Consider the following 24,674-nt stretch of genomic DNA (forward strand, 5'->3'; position numbering starts at 1 on the left):
CTTACTTTGAAATGTCCTCTAGGTGAAGTCTATTGACTTTCTTATTTGATTTATTCAAAGTTTCTAACTTTGAGTTGTATTAAGAACATACAACTACACCTTTAATATAAAAGACATATCCACTCTTGAATTTGAAGTCTTTAATATCACATCTAGATTGCATCATTGTTACACCTCCAATTTAGTTAGATACCTCGATCTATGCAATATTGGATTTAGGGTGTATCTCAACTACCCAATTTATTGTTTTTCAGTGATCCGATCCTGGATTGAAAATGTGCAATTAAACACAGTTTTTAAGATGCCTTGCAATCTCAACCAATGATATACTTTGACTAGTATTTATATTTGAGATTTACATTTACAAAAGTTAGCTAGGCTTTTGTTATCATAACTAATATTATCTCAATTTCACTCTATTGAGAATATACTATGTTATCAGATGTTAAATCTTTCATATCAAATATACTAATTAGTATATCATTAAATTTTTTTTTTTTTAAAGGCATATAATGACTTATACATCATATTTATGTTATTGTCTTGGTACCACCTTTAGTCCACTCAAGGACTTATATGCACACTTTACTTTTCAACTAGAACAAATAACTCAGCTCTTCCGCTGAAAAAAGAACTCTTCTAGTTTTTCCATAATATTTTACTCATAGGAAACAACATGCATTATTGTTATAATACTATAAATGATTTTTGGTTCTATCCAAAATTTCTTAGGATTAAGAACCCTACATTTATAAGTATTTCTTATCTGGTGAGGTAACTTATAGCAAATTTCATTTGTGGACATTATCCCCCCACAACTTTGGAAATTTTATATATGATATATTTCTTATGGTTTTCCAAACCTTAAAATACCATATATTAAATATTTCACCTCATCTACCTTTCCAAGGTTCTATATTCGCTTCTCAACAAGCATGTATAATAGTCTCTAGTGCATAAATATTCACTTTATCTCTAACTTGTTCTTATAATATATCACTAACGTTACTGTGAGTTAATGCTAGAGATATTAATTACAATGGACTTTAATTCATATTTGCTTCTACATCTCTTGTATTTATGAATTGAGTTATTCATGTCTAGGTTCGTGTTAAGTCAATTATATTAACATGTCATAACCTTTCATGTGTCACACATCACATACCAAGGGCTTTGCAAAGGCGATATTTTATTAATCACAATAATGAAACTACCTTACAAAATACAAGGGACATACCAAGGACACACATCTATGTGGACCTCTCAAATGTACACTATAAGGAGGAACAGAAGTAGGCCAACGCAATAAAGACCCGAAGCCTAGAAAATTATCACGTTTGATGTACCACCACTACTAAATAGTCATAATATCCCAAATGCCAAGATAGTTACCAGCGAGAGAATGAAAATGAAACTTGTACAAAATATTAACAAAACTGCAATTTTCACCATCTCCAAGAAACTTGGAATAAGCACTGAACCTCAAAATTAAATTTGCAAAGCTGAAGGGAAAAAAAAAAAAAAAAACTTACAAGAGAAAGCCACGTCAACAGCCAGGACCTAGCATAGGACCATGTCTCTACAGGATTTTTATATTTTCATTTTATATTTTAAATTTTTTTGAATTTGTGAAGATAGTACTACTAAAATAATAATTCATCCCTACTGAATTATTATTTTTTTTTGTATTTTATACTTCAAATTTTTGAGAATTTTTAAAGATACCCTAACTAATATTACAATTCGCCCACTGATTTATTTATTTATATTTTTTATTTTTAAAAAATTTATGAAGAAAACTCCCACTATATAAATTTGACCCCACAAACTAAAAGATCACCACCCTCACAAAATTTTTTGAATCCGTCACTGAACATCAACAAAACCAGAGTAAACGAAACTCCCAATTTTATAATCATAGCCAGAAGTACAAAATCAGATCTGCAAAGGAGAAAATAAAAAATAAATAAATATCGTTAAGGTGAATGTTAAAACATCCACAATATCACTTAGTTTTTCTATCACTTAATACTGATAACCATAGCCAGCAGACAAAGGCCCACAATTGATCACCTTAGCCAGAAGTCGAACCACAAAATCAGATTTGCAAAGCAGAAAAAAGTTTACGTTGAGGTGAAAGTTAACACATCCACAATATCACTTAGTTTTTCTTGAAATGAACTTCCAACAATTTCGGTATGTCTTCAAACAAGATCTTTAATCTCTCAGTCACACTTTCTCTTTGGACTTCCCGGTTCTGCAAAATGCAAAGCATCATAAAAAATACGAACTTGAAAATTATTCTACAACATGTTTGTCACTAATACCGTCCATGAAGTGCACATGAAAAAAAAAAAAAAAAAAAAACATGTTTCTACAAAATAAATATTTTTAAAATCAACAGCAACACAAAACAACATACAAGGGCATGCATGCCCCTAAAATCCATTTACAGGTTTCCTTTCTAAAGCGATTTTATATTTCCATAAATGCACCAAAACACTCTCCATGATTTTTACCGTCGATTAGGGCCATGTATCTCACACCAAGGTGCACATATTAATAGCGAGTTTGCAACGAGCTCGGCCCATTTCTAGGCATGTTATGTAAATTTCAAAACAGAATAGTGAAATCATTCCAGGGCATTTGATCTGGTTGCAAATTGCTAATTTAAACAATCCGTGTTTTAGATAGAATTTTAGGTGTGTGATAGCACTAAATGAGTTTCCATCACTTGTTCCAATAATCTGAAAAAAAAAAAAAAAAAAATGGAAATATTATCATAGAAATACTTTAAAACGTCAATCATGGCAAGGAAAGGATGGCTACTAGCAGTTCAATATGTGTGTGTGTGCACACACACACACATTAGTACTTTAAGCATTGATGTCAGGATATATAAGAGCTCTTTCATACGTCATTAGAAAAGGATGTGTATTCCCAGATAATCAATAGATAAAGAAATGATATACACCCAAAAAGCAAATCACGAGGAGGAGAGTTGGGTGCCAACAATAACCCCTTTGTTCAAAATCCCAGGAACAATAATCTAACAGGAGTACTATTATTTACATAAACCAATAAAATTTGTTGCAATCCATTGTCAAAATAAACCAACACTCGTTCATTGAAGTGAAAAAAGAAAAATGAAGAATAATCACTGCATTTTTTACCACAAACAATATGCTCTCTTTAGTTGTTGGCTTTCTTTTTTGCTCATTCATCCCCGAGAAGTAAACAGAGGGTTTAAAGGGGAGCACCAAAAAAAAAATAAAAAAACAATGTACTAGCTAAAACCCAATATTTTTTTTGCAAAGTTAAAAACCTAAAACTAATTTCTCAATCCATATGCACAAAATCGTTTATACACAAAACACAAGATGTTACCTAGAAGCAAGCACAAATCAACATTATAATGTCATACAGTCGAATAGAATGCTAAGAATGAAATAGCACACAATAACACTAAACTCACATATAGGGTGTGAAATTGAATCATGTCAGATATATAGAAATGATTAGGCACAGTTAAGTTGTTGGCTTTGCTCAATCATTTGAAAATAGATAAATTAACCCAAAACAACTTACTCTTTTCCAATACTACTCATGCCATTTAGCTTTTTATCTTGCAAGGAATAAACCTATACTAAATGAACAAAATTTAAACGTGTGAAGAAATTACTGAAAATTGACTTAAATATTTACAAGCATTTTCATTCACATCTTACCAAATAGAAACACGAAGGAAAAAACAAAAGGACCTTGCATTCACAACTTATCCTAGCATAAAATCATAATAATATAACAGAAAGTAGAAGAATTTGAAGTGAAAATAACTCAAGTTCATAATGACTAACTGGCAAAGAAAGCATGCAAAATCTGAATAAAATAATATATCAGTATAGATTTAAAAGTAAGAACAACCCTTAAAATTGTCACAACTATAACCCTAATAGGAGACCACCCAAGAAGTGAAATGGGTTTCTCTCAACTTCCTCTTTCTCTCTCTCTCTCATCTCTACACTATGAAAAGATGACCATGAAAAATTTAGATTTCTAAACAAACAAATACCTATGAAAAATTCACAACAAATACAAAGAAAAATTAGAATATAGCAGTGGAGAGTCAAGAAGAATACACAATCTGCATAATTTCGGATTGAAAAAGAAGAAAAGGAAAAATCAAAATAATACACAATCTCATTGGCTAGTAACATCAACAAAATAATAATAATAATTAAAAAAAAAATCAACATACATAATATAAAAAATAAAAATAAAAACTGAACAAAGAGTGAAAAAGAAAGAGAGATAGAGTCAGAGAAAGAAATAGCTACCAATAGTCTGGTTCAATGGTCGACGGAGACTCCGATCCGAGCGGGGTTAAGCTGTGAGGAGCGGCGAGCAAGGACAATCACGTATAGGGTTTGACAAAATTTAGTAGGTTGTTGCGTCCAAAGTAAATGACCTGAAGATGTCTAGTTGGTTTACTATTTGCCCCAATATTTATGAAATTAAAAATATAAATAGTTTATGTCATCACTCATACAAAATTTTAATTTGAACTAAAATCATGTTCAGCAAAATATAAAATCATTGTTTGTAGGATGCTCATCAACCTCATTGTTTGCTGCTCATCAACCTCATTGTTTTCTGGACAACCATTTTCTGAAAATAATCGAAAGATATTGTAATGAAGTAATGTTTGGTTCTCTGGCTAGCTAATGACTGCTGCAGGTAATTTGTGGACCTAAACCCATCATAATCAAAACCACAATTTTGAACTGAAGTACTTAATGACTGCTGCGTGTTTAAAGTATCCAGGCACCATGGGAGCAGTAGTCTACATCCTCACTAACAGTAAAACCCACAATAATGATTAAAGTTACATGGAAGATACTAAAAATACACTTAATGATCAACTAATTGAACACAATAAAAGTTGACTACTGAGTTACCACTTAATTCCAAGCCAAAACATATGTCATCGTGTTTGGAACTTGGAACCAAGAACGAATCATTCCCACACAATACTTTAGTTGCACTAGTTCTTACTGTTGTTGCCTGCTTATGCTTATATGGACTTAATTGGTATCTATGTCAAAAAGCAAGAGTGATTTTCTGACGTCAGATTTGCTCGACCACAAAACTCAGGATATTAAAACATAGTTGTCATGGTAAATCAACATCCAGTAATGGTATTTGTTAGACGATGTGCATTGAGTGCACGGGTGCAATGGTAGAAAAGCTAAACCAGTTGGCTGAATTAGATTAAAAAAAAAAAGAAAAGAATATACATTTTATAAAATGCTGATAATGTTCTTTTTTTGCAATCAATTTGCATCATATAATCCAAGATTGTTCTTTAGACACCAAAAGAGATATGAATACACATCATGGATTGTTATGATGTTATAATTGATTTTGGAATTTTAAGACATACATCTGTTAAGGACACTTTCACCATCTGTGTAATCAAGCCAGGTTTACACCATTAGTCTATGATGTTTGTGTTACTTCCTAAATCTTCGATGAACAAACTTTAATCTTCCTCTAAACCCCGAGTTTCATTCTCAGGGACATAATGTGATGAACTGATTATTATATGGATGATATAGAAACAATCATCAGGACTCAAACCAGGTTTCTTTATGCATCATTCAGAGACTGTCCTTGGGCACATCTCATACAATAGCTTTATTGTTCAGACATGTATCCAACACGATTACTCGAGCCAAGCAACTAGGCTAAATGTGGTTCTGCCCAAAGAAAATGAGATTCTGCCCAAAAAAAATTATTAGATTGAGAGTTTTCGCCTTTTCTGTTTCAGGTTTCGTATCATTACACTTTGCACATTTTTGAAACTATTTCAGTCTTTTTAATTTGCAGTTCACCGGTAAAGAAAATATGCATATTTTGACGTGGAATTTGGGTAACACTATACATGTCTACAAATAGTTATTTGGGTTGTTGATTATTAATTGGGAAATATATAAAGAATCGTTTTTTTTCTTCCGAAAAGTTAAATTATGGGATAAAACTGTACAAGGTTACATGGACTATCCAGCTAGTTAGTATAATGGTCCAACTTGGCCAAAAGCCCATCACAACAAAATCTACTTAGGTCACGACAGCGAAATAGCAGAAAGAGAGAGGAATGGCGGCTAATTGGAGGAGTTGTGGCAATCGGATGCTGTATTCCCACCAGTCCATGCAGAAAATACGGTGTAATTGTTCTAACCCGGCGAGTTTTCACAACTCCAGTACCAGTGGTGGTAGTGGTTTGCTCCTTGGAGGTGGATGCTTCAAAAAAGCTGCGATGTTTTTGCTGATCCGGCGTTGTTCTTCTTCTTCTCTACCTGTAAGTCCTCGATCACTGTCTTCATCACCATTGCTCATGGTACCTCCCGGTGTTAATGTTGTCGATCACCACAATTCGGAGTCCAGCAACAAGAACAATGAGGAGTATTTTCATTTCTTCAGCCTTTCGGAGCAGAGTCAATTTAGGGTTCGAAGGACTCTCAGTGTACCATGGCAGAGGGAGCTTCTTATGCCGAATGGCGCATTTTGTGTGGGCTCTTCTCATGGCTGGCTGGCCTTTAACCACCCTCACAATTGTCATCCTTATCTCTATAATCCATTAATAGACTCTCCTCATTTCCCCTACATTCCCCTCCCTTCCGTCGAAACCATCCCCTCCGTTCGCGGCTTTCGCTCCCTCAAATCCGATCACTCCTCCCCTTCCCCTTCTCTCATCACACAGTTCATCAACTTAATACACGCAGACTGCAATTCCGAGGTGTACACATACGAGGAAAAGATGTCCTCGGAACGCGCCTGTTGTTACTTCGTACAAAGGCTTGTTATGTCATCAGCCCCAACGGTCCCCTGTTATTCTTCATCACTATCAAAACCACAAATTGACGGGAACTGCACTATAATGGCCATCCACGGCGGAGGTGATGAAATTGGCTTCTGCAAACCAGGGGACGAGAGGTGGACTATGTTGGACGTTTCGGGCCCAATGTATGCTGACATTATATATTGCAGCAAGGACCAGCGATTTTTTGCCCTCAGATTCGATTTTAGCATAGAAGCTTGGGACCTCAGAGACCCTTCTCGTCCCCAAAAGCAATTTTTTCATAGGCCTTAAGGAATCTTATATTTGGGGTGAGAAAATTTATTTAGTTGAATCCTGTGGGGATATTTTGCTGCTTTGCAGGTTTATAGCTCGAAGTCGAAGATTGGAAGTAGAGAATAAGATTAATGATGATGAATGGGAAAATTATTTCATTCACGATGATGATGCTTATTGGACTATGGGATTTGATGTTCATAAGTTTGATTCCGATAACAATAAGTGGGAAAACGTGGAATGCTTAGGTGATCGGGCTATGTTTGTGGGTTATAATAATTCCTTTTCTCTCTCAACTCGTGATTATCCGGAGCTGGTGGGGAATTCTATCTATTTTGCAGACGATTACTTAAAAGAATTTAACAACGCATATGGTGGCCATGACAATGGCGTCTTTAGCCTTGTAGATAACCGCATAAAACCTTATTATCCAAGTAGGGTGAAGGTCATTGACCCGCAGCCAGTTTGGGTTGACCCCAACACAGACAGCTAGCTAGCTCCTTTTGGAGGTTTCCCTTTCATCTAGGTAAGTTTGTTGTTTCTCTTTCATTATGGTTGGCAGGAGCAAGGCTTTGATGTTTAAAGCACTTGATCTTGATTATACATGCAATTGATCTTGATTATATATGCAATTGCCTAATATGGTAGATTTTGGTGCTTAGAAAGGTGTTTTTGCTTATAATTCTCATTGGCTAGTGTTTATTAGTGTATGTTTGGTCACCATTTAATGTGGGCACATTGTTAAAATTCATGCATTATTGGTAAGGAGATATGATTAATGAGCTTTGTTCATCATGATTTCAGTTTGTCACTGTATTGTTCGAGTGTATTGAAGATTTAACTCGATAAGTTGCTACATATTGGTTGTTTCATTTATTTGTATTATAGTTTGGAACTCCTGAGTAGGAATTTAAGCCGAATATATAGATTCCAATTTTTTTCTTTTTTCTTTTTTGGTATTATAAAAAATCCCTAATTTGACCTTTGACTACAATATTATTGCTATTAATTCTAAGAACACTATTCTTGCAACCCCTTCCTCAACAAATGAGCTCATCTCTCCTCACTCGCAGGAAGCCCCCATTACCCATAACCAAGCTTCTAGCCCTCCAAAGCCGCAGCAAATAAGAAACTTCAACCCTTTATTATATAGTTCTCCAGGGCACCAGATTGATCGACTCAATGAACAATTGCAATGGAAAGATGAAAATTTAGGCAAGGCATTGGACATGTACAGAGAAAGGAACAAGATAATCTCTGATTTAAGGGAAGAACAACAAGGCTATATGGACACCATCTCAAAGTTGCAATCAGAACTTGCTGAGCTTAGGAGGCAGCTCCACCACCAACGGCAACCGGCAACCTCCACCCCAATCCTCGATGATCTGACAAACAAGGTGGACCCAGGTTTGTGTTCAAATTTGAATTCGAATTCGAATGGAGTGGTCACATTACCACTACAAGCTCATCCACAGTCAACACTATCCAATGCACTAACCTTACCACATACCCCACATACCATCCCAATTGAGGAGGTAAGCCCATCACCTACTTTACAGCCTATGTTGGCCTTATAACCAAACTCTCCAAGCATACACACCAACCCTATACCTATACCTACATTAGCCCATCACACCACTGACCCTCAACCTGCTAAACCCCATTCCACCTCCCCCAAAACCATTAACCTTCAAATAAATCCCTGGTCGGAAATGGTCAAAAACAGGAATGACAAAATGAAGTTTGAGTTCCTTCCTCCACCTTCAACATCTGGCATCATTGAACTACCAAAGGAAGTGTTGGAAGAATGTCAACAATTCTAGAATGATGCTCACGTGGTAGGTGTATCTATCCATAAAAAGGTCCCCTTCAAAGTCATTCATGCTGCAGCAACCAAGTTATGGAGCAAACATGGTCTCATTGTAACAATACAAGGAGAGGGAAATTCCTATTTTTTCATATTCCATTCAACAACTGAAGCTGAAAAGGTACTATCACTTGGGCCATGGACAATTGCTGGCCATCCTTTCTCCTTGTTGAAACGGAGCCAATTGAATCAACCCCATCTCACTCACATGGGCTGCGTCCCTTCATAGGTCAAATTTCACAATATTCCCCCAAATTACTGGACAGCCAAAGGTCTCAGCTACATCTCTAGTTCAGTGGGAGAGCCCTTCATGCTGATGAAGCCACAGAGAATAGAACCAAGCTCAAATATGCAAGAATATGCATTAACCTTGATTTATCCAAACCATTGCAAAATGAAGTCCAGCTCAAGATGGAGGATGGCAGTACTGAAAGAATCAGAATTGAGTACCAGTGGCTCCCTAAATTCTGCACTAAATGCAAGCAGCTTAACCACTCTGAAAACCAATGCCCTCTTAGCTTCATCAAACCTCTCCACCATAAGACCAATTACAATACTATCACAAAAAATCAAAATCCCAGCACCTCACAGCAAGACCACACTACAGCAAACAATCCCCCGACCACAGAATGGATCACAGTTAGAAAGAACAGGAGAAATCCACCAGTAATCATCCATGAATCCCCATTACAACCCCACACAAGCCCTTCAGCAAATCATTTCTCTACCCTACAATTCTTACCCCAAGAAGCCAGCACACCAATACACTCCAAGTCAGCATCCTCATCCACCTCTTCAGCAGGCACATTGGTGCAGAACACATACCCAAGCTCAACCATGTCACCTCCCTCACACTCACCCCCCCACTCCCCTCTATGTTCCAAGAAGCTAAACTTCTCAAACATATCTCCACCTCCATCCATGACTCACCATAAGCACACCTCCAAAGTATCTCCACCTCCTCCATTTACCTTCCCTCAATGCAAAAAACAAGGAAAAACTCAGCAACCACCTATTATGCAAACACCCTCTTCAAAATCCACAAGTGAGAAGTTAACAGTTAGATCACTGAAGAAAGAAGCAAGAAGGAAATCCTGTAGCAACACAAATTTGATGTCTATTGGTTCTGCTCTAGGCCACAGGCATCCTGAAGGTTCTCCCTCCCCCTCTTCCTTATGTTAAGTCTCCTTACTTGGAATATTAGAGGGCTGAATCAGCCCTCTAAGCAGTCAGAGATCAAAAAGCTCATCTCTGACAAAAATCTTGATTTGCTTTGTATTGTAGAGACTAAGGTCTCACAAATGAACATTGAATCTATTCACACATTCTTGGCTCCTTCATGACTAATTGTACATAACTACAATTTCTCTCAACTGGGTAGAATTTGGGTTCTATGGAACCCCAATGTTTTACAGCTCAATGTGACAGATATCAATAAGCAAGCAATTCACTGCAATATATCTAGCATAGGGCAAAACATTTATTTCTTCTCCTCTTTCATTTATGCAGCCAACACAGCAACAGAAAGACAACAACTTTGGGAAAATATCACCTTTCATGCAGGCAACCTGGCTCAATCCCCATGGCTTCTAATGGGAGATTTCAATGTCATCCCTAATACTAATGAGAAGCATGGTGGAAACATGAGATGGTGCCCAGCCATGATGGATTTCAAAGAATGCCTGCAAAAAGCTGAACTTGAAGACCTTAAATTTAATGGAATCTTGTACACCTGGTGTAACAAGAGCTTGGGAGCAGCCTGCATTGCCAAAAAACTAGATCGAGCCTTGGTCAATCAAAAGTGGATCAACTCCTTCCTAGTATCTGAGTGTTGCTTCTTGGCTCCAGGGATCTCAGACCACAGTCCCATCTTGGTTTCCTTGAATTTCAACATCCCAAAAAGGAACATCCCATTCAGGTTTTTCAATGCCTGGAGCAATCATCCCCTTTTCCTACCCTCAGTTCAGCAAGTGTGGCAAACTTACATCAGAGGCACAGTAATGTTCCAATGTGTCTAGAAACTCAAATTGCTGAAACAAGCCCTCAAAAATAACTGCAAAAAGGAATTCACATATATTGACTTGAAGCTACATGCAGTCAAATTGGAGCTTGATGCCTGCCAAACTGACGTTGACATAGATCCAAGTAATGAAGACCTCAGACATATGGAGAAAATTTTAACAAGTGAATATCTAAGGCTGGCCAAGCACCAAGAAGACATGATGAGGCAGAAATCAAGAATGACTTGGCTAAAGTTGGGTGACAGCAACACCTCCTACTTCCATAAATCCCTCTCCTCCAGAAATAACAGAAAGAAAATTGTATCTCTCACCACTAAAAATGGTCAGGTCCTAACAGATTGTGAAGCCATTTAATCTGAAGTTGTAAATCACTTCAAGAACTTGTTTGGTTGCTCTCCCCCTACTACTCATTCCATCTCTAATCTGCATCCCGTCTTTACCAAATTGGTTCCTGACCACCTACACAGTATTTTGGATGGCATTCCTTCTAATAGTGAAATTCAGCTATGTATGTTCAGGCTCAGCAAGGACAAAGTCCCAGGCCCTGATGGTTACAATGCTGCATTTTTCCAAAGAGCTTGGGGTATTGTGGGGAACTCTGTTACCAAGGCAATTGCTGAATTCTTCAGGAATGGCAAAATGTTGTCTGAAGCAAACAATACCTACATTGCTTTGGTTCCAAAATACAAAAATCCAACTTCCATACATGACTACAGACCAATATCTTGCTGCAACTCCATCTATAAATGTATATCCAAAATTCTGGCATCCAGGTTGCAGCTCTCTCTACCATACATTATTGATATGACACAATCAGCCTTTATAAATGGGAGGAAGATCACGGATCCCATTCTTCTAGCTCATGAGCTATTAAGGGGGTACCACATTGAGTCCTCCACTGCCAAATGTGCTATCAAGATAGATCTAAAGAAAGCTTTTGATTCAGTCAAATGGGATTTTATCCTAAGCTGTCTCAAGCTTCTTAACTTCCCAACCAAGTTCATCTCACTATTACAGGCTTGCTTCACTTCACCCTCTTTCACTATTGCCCTCAATAGAGAATTCCAAGGGTTTTTCAAAGGTAGGAGAGGATTGAGACAAGGTGATCCCATCTCCCCCTTCCTATTTGTTATTGTCATGGACACTCTATCATCCATCATTAATGAATATGTAAGGAGAGCGCACACATTCAAATTCCATTGGAAATGTGGTGCATTGAAGATCACTTACTTCTCTTATGCTGATGACCTCTTCCTGTTTTGTCATGGAGACATCACCTCAGTATCAGTGTTGAAATCTGCCCTTGATCACTTCTGTTGTATGTTAGGATTGGACATCAATCTATCCAAGAGCAACGTTTACTTCTCTGGAACTGATCCCCACACTGAAGCTGCAATCACAGCCATGCTAGGAATTGGGATTGGATCTCTTCCAGTCCAATACTTAGGTGTTCCACTCATATCCACCAAGCTCAAATCAAGCTATTGCAGCATACTTATTGAAAATATCACAAACAGGATTTCACATTGGTCTTCAAGGTCACTCTCCTATGCAAGCAGACTCTAACTTATCAAGGCTGTATTGGTCTCAACACAAGTATACTGGGCAAGCATCTTTATCCTACCCAAAGCTGTAATCAATGAGCTCAACAAAATATTCAGGTCTTTCCTCTGGTCAGGTACTGAAATGAAATCCACAGGAGCAAAACTTACTTGGAGTAAAGTTTGTTTACCTAAGAAGGAAGGGGGTCTTGGCATTCCAAACTTGGAAATTTCAAACAAAGCTGGCATCCTAAGGTATATTTGGGATCTTCACTCAAACAACCATGACAGAATTTGGATCACTTGGTGTAGGGTTCACCTCATCAAGTCAAGAAACTTTTGGACAATCAACTTCCCTCACCCTTGCTCTTGGAGTTGGAGGAAGATTTTACAGCATAGGCACATTGGTAGACAGCTTTTCAAGCACAGGATTGGCAATGGCTCAGGGACCTCATTTTGGTTTGATAACTAGTCCTCAGGTGGACCTCTCTGCAATCGTTTTCCACTAACAAGTCTTACTGATGCAGGGTTCAATGAATCAACTACAGTCGACACCTTCATACAAAACTCATCTTGGTCATTTCCTACAAGTCTTACATCTGCCATTCCTGAGTTATTACTTCAGCCTTCGCCATGTTCTTCAAGAAGTGATAGCAAGATATGGCTAGCCTCCTGTAATACCCCTAATGGGTCCCATGGATTACTTGGATAGGAGATTGGATGTGTATGGATTATTACCCATGGATAATGTATGTATATATATAGATATATATTATATACATATATAAAAAGGAAAGTAATTTATTAATTATTTTTATGGTAACTTGGGTAGTAATATTTAATCTGATGTATATGTTTTATATTTAAATAATAAAAATACACATAGATTTGATACGTGTTATGTTTTAAGTTACTTTATAATATTATGGTAACTTAAGTATTATTGAATAATCTATTAATAAATAATGAAATGTGTATAATTTATTTATTTAATAAACATATACATAAATTATATACGTAACAAATTTTACTTACCTTTTTAATATATATAAAAGGGAAAGTAATATATTAATTACTTTTATGGTAACTTGGGTAGTAATATTTAATCTGATGTATATGTTTTATATTTAAATAATAAAAATATACATAGATTTGATACGTGTTACATTTTAAGTTACTTTATAATATTATGGTAACTTAAGTATTATTGGATAATCCATTAATAAATAATGGGATGTGTATAATTTATTTATTTAATAAAGATATACATAAATTATATACGTAACATATTTTACTTACCTTTTTAATATATATAAAAGGGAAAGTAATTTATTAATTACTTTTATGGTAACTTGGGTAGTAATATTTAATCTGATGTATATGTTTTATATTTAAATAATAAAAATATACATAGATTTGATACGTGTTACATTTTAAGTTACTTTATAATATTATGGTAACTTAAGTATTATTGGATAATCCATTAATAAATAATGGGATGTGTATAATTTATTTATTTAATAAAGATATACATAAATTATATACGTAACATATTTTACTTACCTTTTTAATATTTTATTTTTTTTTAAGTTGACTTGGATTGGGAAAAGGGTTAGGGTTATTTTATTTAGCCTATAAATATATAGCTACAGGTTGTAAAAGGGGGTTAGAAATATTCACGTGATATATTCTAGAGAGAGAGAGTTAGAGAAGGAAGGAAGGAAGAGAAAAACTCTGTAGAGAGAAGATCAAGGAAGAAGAAGTTTAACTTTCGATCCGAAAGTTTAAGGCAAGTTCTTCTTCTATCTCTTTCCCTTTAATTCGTATTTCTATGCATGCCTAGGAAATTCCAGGATTTATTAAACACATAAAATTAAATAATTATGCATGTTTAATTGGATTAGAACATAGGTTTTATGAAATTGGTTCATATCTGCTCTTGTGTTATGAATTGATAAATGCATGATTTTGATTTGATTTCTGGTGTGAATTTTTATATGTTTACATTATGTATTTTTTCATATCTATGCAATGATGGAACGTAGAAACATGCCTAGGATTCCTGAACATTAAATAGGAACTAGGTTTGGGTTTAAATAAATTTTAATAGACTCAATCATAATGATGCTTGCTATTCGAATGTTTTAAACAAACGAATAAATTTAATCTTTTAATATGTTTAAGCAATTGAGATTAAATGTGTAGGATGAATTGGATACGGAGAATGCTTATTTAACGGTATAATAAAATATCATCATGTCTAAGATTCAGTTTGTGTAGGACATATGATATAGGAAGTTTAAAGAAATAATAAGTCATTCCTATTATGTGATAACTTGATATCATATTTATCATAGTTATTTATAGAATGTTTGATGTATTTTCTTAATTGTTACATCAATTGTTGGATTGTGTGGTTTAATGCACCGGTATGGGACAGTGGCATTCTAGGGATGAATTAACTTATTAGTTAAGTCCTACCTATTTTATATAAGGGAATGGATTAACTAAAATGTTAAGTCCTACTTATATTTAAGTCAGGTCAGCTGAACAAATTGAATGACTTATGGATGATTAATTTATTATATAAGGGAATGGATTAACTAAAATGTTAAGTCCTACTTATATTCAAGTCAGGTCAGCTGAACAAGTTGAATGACTTATGGAGGATTAATTTATACTGGATAGGATGGTTACTAGATTTTATATATATAAGTATGGTGCCATGATATGAGCTTAAGTCTCAGGATCAATGGTTAGGGCGCGTATATCGCCAGGGATGTGTAACTAGATATAGTGTAGTTGTGTACCCTGGTAGGTCTAGGTACTCATGCCCACTTTATGTGCGTTTTGCATGTTGCCTACTACTCAGGTTGAGATAACCCTATAGTTTAGTGAGGTTCCTTTAGTGTGTATATATATATATACGGACTACTAGTTACTGTTGGATTGACTAGGATGTATACGTGTATCGGATCTCTGCTTGGACTGTAGTAGAGTAGAACTTGTTTGTGGGCCTGACCCACCATTATTTTTCAGGTGTTCGTCAGGAGTAAAGGTTGTTCGTGCTGAGCGGGTATCAGTCTACTTCATTCTTCCGATGTTACATAGGAGTTCCTTTATGATTCAGTTTCCTGATTTAGGCAGTTATTACTGTCATTTGTTTAGCTTGGATTTTCTAGGGGTCCACACAGTATGGATTCCCGAGTTATATTTTGGAGGATCGGTTGTATCAGAAGAGTTTATTAATTAATGGAAATATATTCTGAGGTTTATTATTAGATTATCATTTTAGTTTCTTGTCAGCATTTTATTTATTCTTCTTTATTCTTTTGTACTCTGTGTTCGTTTATTGCCGATTCGTTTTTGATATCCTCGGGTGTTCGGGCGTGGGCCTGGCCAACCCGCATTCGGAAATTCGGGGGTATCACACCTCTCCAAATGGCAAGTTCAGTTTTAAGCACACAGCATTGTTCATCACAGAGCACTCGCAAGTAGTCCATTGGCACAACCTAGTTTGGGTTTCTCCTACAATCCCTAGGATGAAATTCAATCTATGGTTAGCTGTGCAACTCAGGTTACCTACCCTTGATAGCAGATCAATGTCCAACCACATCAACCTTTGTGCTCTATGTCAATCACAATCGGAATCACACCAGCATTTATTCCTCACATGTTGTTTTGTGTCTCCTATCTGATGATTCATCAAAATCAGGTGTAACTTCTTCACTGCTATCACTAACTGGGAAGATCTTATTCAATTGATGTCTACGCAATGGAAACAGAACTCCCCAGCAAATCTTCATCGCAAATTATGTTTCTCTTCCATGGTTTATTACACTTGGGAGGAAAAAAATGAAAGAATTTTCAGAGGGAAGAGATCATCTCAAAGAATGGTGCTCGCTCGAATCACAGCAACTATCACTACAACACTCAAATTGGGATTCTTGCAAGACTGTGCCACATTGAGGAAGATCCTCTCAGATTGGAATCTTTCCCCGGCTTGCTGTCGTCCTCCTCCGAGGCCGCCGGATTGAAAATTTCTCCGATCATCGTCTTCGCTAGGGCTACTCATCGGATTGTTCCTTGATACCCCCAATTAATGGCCAAACAAGCCGTTAATTTCGGTTATTAGGTTGAAACTGGGCCTTCCCTTGTTGGGCCAATTTTTGGCTTTTGTATTTCTCCTTTGGTTGAGTCAGCAGGCCCACTATTGTAATTATTTTTACTTTCTTAATAAATTTGCTTTATTTTCCCAAAAAAAAAAAGAAAAAAGAACAAGCTTGTGTTTTTCTTTCCCATGATGTTTGCCTTTTTTTACTCCCAACCAAGTAGTTTGAAGTTTGGCAAGTGGACAAATATTTCTTTTTTCTAAGATGGACAATTCCAATGTACTGTAAGCAATGATGAGGAGTAGTTTCGAAATTTTCGTTTGTAGAATTAGCCAAAAGTTTAAAATCATTAAAAAGTCAGTATTTTAAACATGGTGAAGTTGGTTCTTTTTCTGAAGGATCTGGTCTTTTAGATCGGGCTTCCTAAATATTACACAAGTTCAATACGCTTTTTGTTCAATTCGAGGATTAGTATCCTGAAAAGTTTAAAATTAGCCAAAAGTTTAAAATCATTAAAAAGTCAGTATTTTAAACATTGTGAAGTTGGTTCTTTTTCTGAAGGATCTGGTCTTTTAGATCGGGCTTCCTAAATATTACACAAGTTCAATATGCTTTTTGTTCAATTCGAGGATTAATATCCTGATTGTACAGAAGTACTTGCTCTAGTCCAATTCTGTAACAATAGTGTCTGAAGAGTAATGCTACGAACAACAATGTGTTTTTTTGTGCAACTCCAATGGGCAGCCTGACAAGTACTCTTGTCACTATCAAGGTTATGAAAATGGCGATTATGGGTCGTAGAATCACACGATTCTACGATCCCACCCACACAATCGATCGAAATCACATAAAAATTGCAAACAGTGTTTGAATCGCCCCAGAATCGGTTGAATCTGGTCTTGAATCACAAAATCGTAGGATTCTAGCGACTTAGCCCAATTCTGACTTATTCCTTTGCTGGGCTAAATTTCTGGCCCGTTCACGGTTGGGCTTCTTAAAAAACAAATGGCCGACGGCCCAAAACAGCAATATAGCATTTCAACTTAAATCCGAAGCCTTAATTTTCTGCATCACGACACTACCCGTCTCTTCTACCCTTCTATTGTCTCAGACACATCGCGACACAAGTCCCACAACCTGTAGCTTCTCCTCTTCTCTCGAGTCACGACATCTTTGGCTCCTCGACAAGTCATCTCTTCTCCGCAAGTTGGCTTCTGTTTGACATCGCTGGCTCCTCGACAGACTGCAATCGTCATGGAAGCTTCAATTAGGCACTCAAACTCATTTGCTGGCTCTTCGACCTCAATTTGGTTGACAGTTTGACACTCTCCTCGACATAGTTGACAGACTTCTCATATCACTCAAACTTAAAAGTTGTGTGTGTGTGTTTTTTTTTTTGTTTCTGAAATTTGTTCATTTTTGATTGAAATTTGTTCCTTCATTTTTTTGTTCAAAATTTTTTTTTGGGTTCTTATTATATTATGTTCTTTCTTTATTTTGTTCAATTTTTTTTTTTTTTGGGTTCTGAAGGGCCTGTTATCCGCCCAGATTAACTCCCTTAAATCAAACCTATTGCAATGTTTTGCTTGAAATTACGAATCAATCAAGTCTGTGCACTCCTTTATTAGAACACATCTTGCTTCTGGTCTGTGTTCTTTTTTCGGTACTTTTATACATTTTTTTTTTTTTGGGTGTGTTTTAGATATTATTGCTTAAGAAGTTAGTTTGAACTGTTTTTTTATTAGTTGGTACAATCTTGCGATTCTCAATCTGATTCTACGATTCCGATTCTACAGAGTCCAAAACGATTCTGGGTAGAATCCTGATTTTAACAACCTTGATCACTATTACATAATAATATAATCTCTCTCCTCCTAGGGTAGATTTTGGTGCTAACTGATTTGTGCTTGAAAAGGTGTTTTGCTTATAATTCTCATTGGTTGGTCTTTATTAGTGTATGCTTGGTTGCCATTAATGTATGCATATGGTTATGAATTCATGGTTGGCAAGGATATGATTATATGAGCATTGATCTTTTTTTATTTCAGTTTGTTACTATCTTGAAGATGAAACTTGATAAGCTACTATATATTGGGCATCTTACTTGTTTTATTTGATCTGTATTATAGTTTTGAAGTTGCTAAGTATGGCATCTTACTTGTTTCAGTTGATCTGTATTATAGTTATAGTTTGGAGTTGCTGAGTAGGGCATCTTGCAGTTTGCATTCTATTTGTCATGGTTTCATGTTGGTTGTAAGTCGCTCCCTAGGTAGGCCTGGTATGTAGCACTTTCCTTCTTGGAAAGTGATAAACATTTGTGATACTTAATGTTGAATAAATAAGGTGAACAAGTAACTAACGTTGTAATTTCCTACGTCGCCTAGGTGAGAGGTTTGATGACACACTTATATATGTGTGGATGCATGTTGGGGAGAATATATTCGGTGTGCCCGGTTTACCGTGCACCAGGCCATTAGAGCTGTCCATACCCGCGCATGTTGTACACAAACGGCTCTGATGTGCCCGGTGCACACCGAATACGTTCTCCATGTTGGTAGAAGTTTTGATGCCACACTTATACGTGTGGATGCATGTTAATTGTGAAGATACATTTTGAGAAAAATCATAACATGGAGAGTGTACAAAACGGATAATATCTATACCGTTGTCAGGTCATGACAAACATGATGGTGAGCCCTTGAATCTAAAATGACATTGCTCCATGATTCGAGATACCACTGAAAATTATTTTGTGACATTGCTTTGGCTTTTCTAGGTCATTTGTAAATGCCTGATATTTTTTTCTTATGTCATCAGCTGTCCCCTGTTGTTCTTCATCATCATCAAAATCAGAACTTGATGGGAATTACTATGGACATCCGCAGCAGATCAGATGATATTGCCTTCTGCAAACCTAGCGATAGGTGCACTGTCTTTCACGGTTCGCTCTGACATGACGTAATGCTAACATCTTATAGGTCAACAGGGATCAGCCCAGAAGGGCGTCGTTATATGCTTACGCATTTTGAAAACCGGGGCCACTCGACAATTTGCTTTCGACAACCGTCTTGGAAAGTAGTAGGATGTAAATGGGTGTGGGTCTGTTAAGCGCTACAAGATTAAAACTCACAAATAGGCTTATTAACATTATTCAAATAAATAAAAGAAAGTATTTAGTTATGATTTAGTGTAAAAATAAAATATGTTTTCTTAAGAACTCTTTTAGTTAATTAATTATAAGATAATCATAGATTTATATTTATTTTAACCTGGGACAAGACTCCATTAACAAATGCAACCATCTACCTTTACACACAATTTGGTTTATCTTTTTTTGGTTTCTTTCCTTGTCAACAAGACGTTAAGGTAACAAAGGGCTAAACAACACAAATCACGCTTTAAAAGAACAACACAAGTCATATTAATATGCCTACATATATATATATATATATATATATATATATATATATATATATATATTAGTTCACACATGAAATTTTATCACCCGCAATCAAAAATCTTAATCCAATTCCTTCCATGGGTTAGATTTGACCAATATACTTGTAGTTGTGATTCATGTCCCGACCGTATATACTTGTAGTTGTGATTCATCTTAACTGCAATTTATAACTAAGAAGTACAACCAGGGAGAGTACCATATATAAAAATCAGAAATCCAGTAAACTAAGATCCTCACAAAATATCCAAGCCTAGCTAATTAAGAATAATTCATACTCCCAACTTTTGTACCAAAAAGTGCTACTTTTCAAACTAACTAAACCACTAACTAATTTAAATCCCATTCTCATATATAAAAATCACAAATCCAGCAAACTAAGATCCACACAAAATAACAAAGCCTAGCTAATTAAGAATAATTCATACTCCCTACTTTTGCACCAAAAAGTGCTACTTTTCAAACTAATTAAACCGCTACCTAATTTAAATCCCATTCTCATATATAAAAATCACAAATCCAGCAAACTAAGATACACACAAAATAACAAAGCCTGGCTAATTAAGACTAATTCATACTCCCAACTTTTGTAACCAAAAGTGCTACTTTTCAAACTAATTAAACCGCTAACTAATTTAAATCCCATTCTCATATATAAAAATCACAATTCCAGCAAACTAAGATCCTCATAAAAGATCAAAACCTAGCTAATTAAGACTAATTCATACTCCCAACTTTTGTACCAAATAGTGCTACTTTTCAAACTAATTAAACCACTAACTAATTTAAATCCCATTCTCATATATAAAAATCACAAATCCAGCAAACTAAGATCCTCATAAAAGTTCAAAACCTAGCTAATTAAGACTAATTCATACTCCCTACTTTTGTACCAAATAGTGCTACTTTTCAAACTAATAGCTAATTAAGACTAATTCATACTCCCAACTTTTGTACCAAATAGTGCTACTTTTCAAACTAATTAAACCACTAACAAATTTAAATCCCATTCTCATATATAAAAATCACAAATCCAGCAAACTAAGATCCTCACAAAATATCAAAACCTAGCTAATTAAGACTAATTCATACTCCCAATTTTTGTACCAAAAAGTGCTACTTTTCAAACTAATTAAACCACTAACTAATTTAAATCCCATTTTAACTCAAAGTTCCTAAGTGTATTCAAACTCAATTAAGCTAATAATATTTAATTATAATTTTCCATTTCTGTAATTGTTAAACAATATCTCATCATTTATATCAATTATAAATATAAAAATCTTTTGGATGGACCCAATTGCGAACCCATAAAATCAGACACAGAGAGTACCAAATGGCCAAAACCCGACTCAAAACTCACAACAGGTTAACCACACTCTCCTCCCAGCACTTGTCTCATGAGTGGGCTTCGTCATAAGGCCCATGGCTCACCCTTCTGGATTTTGATTCTCTCCCATTGTCTCCAAGGCTTTATCCAACGATAAAAAAACGTGTCACATCATCATTGGTGTAATCACCATGTTATGGTTTCATAACTGACTTAATCTAAACAAGATGGTGATGTGATTTTTTTTTTTTTACCCATTGGATGAATGCTTGGGGATACATGGAGAGGAAAACTATTGGAGAGGATCCATTCCCATCTTTCTTCCTCAAACTTCCTTTGTGTTCATGAAATACAGACCCAGCAAGAATAGTTCACGACCAGACAAATAGAACCTCTATAATCAAACCACATTCCACCCCAAAGCACACAAAAATCTCAGGGCTCCAAATCTAGATCATAAAACATATTATACGTTCATTCGTTGTGTTAATTTATAACAAAATAAGATGAAACTTTCGGCCCTTTTCAACCTCAAAATCAGACCATAGAAACCCTCTCTAATCATACCAAAAACAAGGTGTTATTGCTCTTAGATCATTAAAACATCTATACATTCAAAGAATTCAACTAACCTGTGTAATAAACTTGGCCCCAAATTCATGTCCCGACCGTCAGAAATCCTTAAAACTTTTAAGCCTATAAATATGTATATATTACATTACATATATATCTACGACATGTTCTTGAATGAACCAAGGTTAGTTTTAAAGTTTAGGGTCCATCATATACCCAAAAACGCACGAGCACATAAGTATATCAATTCTTGTGTGTGTGTTCTTAATCTTCCAAATTTTAATATAAGTCCCATGTTTCCAATTCAACATATCCCAAACAAATATATTCAAATCAATTCCATTATAGCATTACCAATAACCCAAGAATTATTACAGAATTCAAATGTAAATTTATTAAAAGTATACCAGAAACATGCCATTTATTGTAAAAATTAATAATTAGAATACTACTTAGCTGATTGTTTTGCTAATTTACTTGACCACCTCTTGTTCTCTTCCTCAAAAACAATAACCCTAGATTTTGAGGACATCCCTATATATATTGTTCTCAAATAAGCATCCTATTCAGATTAGGATTATATTTCATTTCTATTATTTCTTAATTTACTAAATTATTCTTTTATAACTTCACACTTTAATTAGTTAGTAATTTGTATTATAAATTTAGTGGTCATTACAAAGTATGCAAAATATAGAGTATATAATTTAAAGTATAAGAAAATAAAAACAATGATGCATATAAATTTCTGGACTACCATACCATAAATTTGCTAGAATACATTAGCATAACCTGTTTAACAGAGGCGGGCTCCATTTTTCTTCATTGCTGAGGTGGGACAATCCAGATAGAAGGCAGTTGAATCTTCAAGTCATAATCATAAATTGGAGTGATGGTGTTATCTTCCAAGTTGAAGATACCCAAATCGTGAAAGTCTTCGGGGAGTTTGCCAGGATTAGTGAAGTAAATACAATTCATGGCCAACCCGGGGAAATCAGAGGCAGAGACAGAGACAGAGTCGTTAAGGCCGACAAATAGTGCCCTGTTGCCCAGACTTGGCAAGAGTAGCCACTCCTTGTTAACAAAGTCTAGCTTATACACATCAAATAGAATGGTCTTTATCTGTTTACCATCCTTATAGTACCTAACAACCATCAACAACTCACCGGAAGACTCCACTAGATAATGATCGGGATCCCAAACACGTCTGAGCAGGCTTTGGTGTTCGTCCATTGTGGGGTGTACCCAAGGAGGCAAATGAGAAATAATGCTAGTATTCTTTGGAGAGGCAGGGTTACTGAGATACCAAGCTTCTATAATTTCATCACTGTGGGAGAAGGCATAAAAAGTTTGTTCCATGCTGAAATAGATGACATCATTGTATCCTGTTGCTGCTCCATTTAAGGCAGTCCATGAAGTATCCCCAATTTTGCAGAAGGCGAGTTTGTATTGCTTGTAACCTTGGATGGCCATAACAGTGCAATCACAAGAACAAGTACTCTCCTCATTATTATTATTATTACTATTATTATTGGTGTTTTCAATATGAAGATGATGATTGGAAGGGAATGGGGACGGGGCTGAGGATAAAACAATCTTCTTAAAGAAAACCTCCTCCTTATTCAGATCTTGAGATGATATGGGCGAGTAGTTATTCCACAACATAAACTCGGTAACAATATCATTATAATTTATGGATGAAGAAGAATAAGATGGTGAGTGCATATTGGAATTGTGGCGTGATGATGAGATGAAAGAAGGGAGGGTTTGGATAGGAGGGAGGGGGAGGTAAGGGAGATAAGAGTGAATGGAAGGGTTGAAAAAATAGAGAGAGGAATTGCGAGAGTGGATAAAGGCGAGCCAGCCACGAGACGAACCGAAGCAGATGGCCTCGTCGGGGGAAAGTAATTCCCTTTGCCATGGAAGCATAAGATTCGTCTTCATCTTCACCACTTTCTTCTCCCTAAGGCTAAAGAACCGGTAGTAATCCCTCTCGCCGTCCTTCGCCTCAAGCTTGTACCTTCCGCTGTCGCCTTCAGCAACCAACCCACATCCAGCCGGTAGCATGAGCCACGGTGCCGATTGAAGAGGGAGGGGTCCTCGTGCCTCCTCTTCAACTACTACTACTACATCTGTTGTTGCTTTAGCACAAGAAGAAAAAAAATGAGGTTGGATTGACGAGAAGGTCGCACCTTTTTTCAACGCCTCCGACCGATCTGCCTCCAAGACGAAGAAAATACTCTGATGATCGGACGGGAGAGAGAAAACCACCACCCTTACCACTACCACCACCACCGCATGTGGAGTGGTAAAATCTGGCCGCCGAATTGGAACAATTGCCCCATGTTTTAAGCATAGACAGGCGGCAATGCAGCAACCGATCACCAAAACCCTTCCAATTAGACATCTCTCTCTTCTCCAAGACGGCGATTTCAATTTTTCGTCTCTGTCTAGTTTTAAGCATAACATTTGTTACGAGGGAAAAGAAAGGAAAGGAGATGAAAGGAAAGTTATATATTCTTATCGGGTTAATTAATGAAAAAAAAAGAATAATAGGGAAAAAAAGAAAGGAAATCATTTTAATTAATTTACCAATATACCTTTTACATTTTAAAAAACAAATTTATAGATTAAGCAT

At 36.0% G+C, this 24,674-nt stretch overlaps 2 protein-coding genes across 3 annotated transcripts; one reads left to right on the forward strand and one right to left on the reverse strand.

Moving 5' to 3' along the window:
* Positions 1-1,891: 1,891 nt before the first annotated feature.
* LOC132312074 (uncharacterized) lies at positions 1,892-24,674 on the reverse strand. Of its 2 annotated transcripts, XR_009483173.1 has the most exons (3): positions 22,829-24,674; positions 3,589-4,468; positions 1,892-2,257 (listed from the first exon to the last, which is right to left on the reverse strand). XR_009483173.1 is itself a non-coding variant. In XM_059810320.1 (2 exons), exon 1 carries the CDS (start codon positions 24,503-24,505, stop codon positions 22,859-22,861), a length of 1,647 nt encoding a protein of 548 aa, XP_059666303.1. In that variant the 5' UTR covers positions 24,506-24,674; the 3' UTR covers positions 1,892-2,257; positions 22,829-22,858. The 2 variants fall into 2 exon arrangements, 1 of the variants encoding a protein (XP_059666303.1); XM_059810320.1 differs by lacking the exon at positions 3,589-4,468.
* Positions 10,020-11,377, forward strand: LOC132279732 (uncharacterized). The gene is made up of 4 exons (XM_059781771.1): positions 10,020-10,155; positions 10,512-10,737; positions 10,851-10,920; positions 11,021-11,377. The coding sequence occupies exons 1-4, from the start codon at positions 10,020-10,022 to the stop codon at positions 11,375-11,377; spliced, it is 789 nt and encodes a 262-aa protein (XP_059637754.1).

Source organism: Cornus florida, unplaced genomic scaffold, assembly GCF_030987335.1.
Source record: "Cornus florida cultivar Cherokee Brave unplaced genomic scaffold, ASM3098733v1 CherokeeBrave_3.0.0_Hap2_Chr01, whole genome shotgun sequence".
Taxonomy (NCBI): Eukaryota; Viridiplantae; Streptophyta; class Magnoliopsida; order Cornales; family Cornaceae; genus Cornus; species Cornus florida.

Excerpts from the sequence above, each read along its gene's own strand:
- LOC132279732 (XM_059781771.1), top strand. The coding sequence starts at position 10,020 with ATGCAAACACCCTCTTCAAAATCCACAAGTGAGAAGTTAACAGTTAGA. Across the intron at positions 10,156-10,511 it reads AGGCCACAGGCATCCTGAAG|CCAACACAGCAACAGAAAGA; the intron begins GTTCTCCCTCCC and ends TCATTTATGCAG. Across the intron at positions 10,738-10,850 it reads AATGGAATCTTGTACACCTG|GGATCTCAGACCACAGTCCC; the intron begins GTGTAACAAGAG and ends TCTTGGCTCCAG.
- LOC132312074 (XM_059810320.1), bottom strand. The coding sequence starts at position 24,505 with ATGTTATGCTTAAAACTAGACAGAGACGAAAAATTGAAATCGCCGTCT.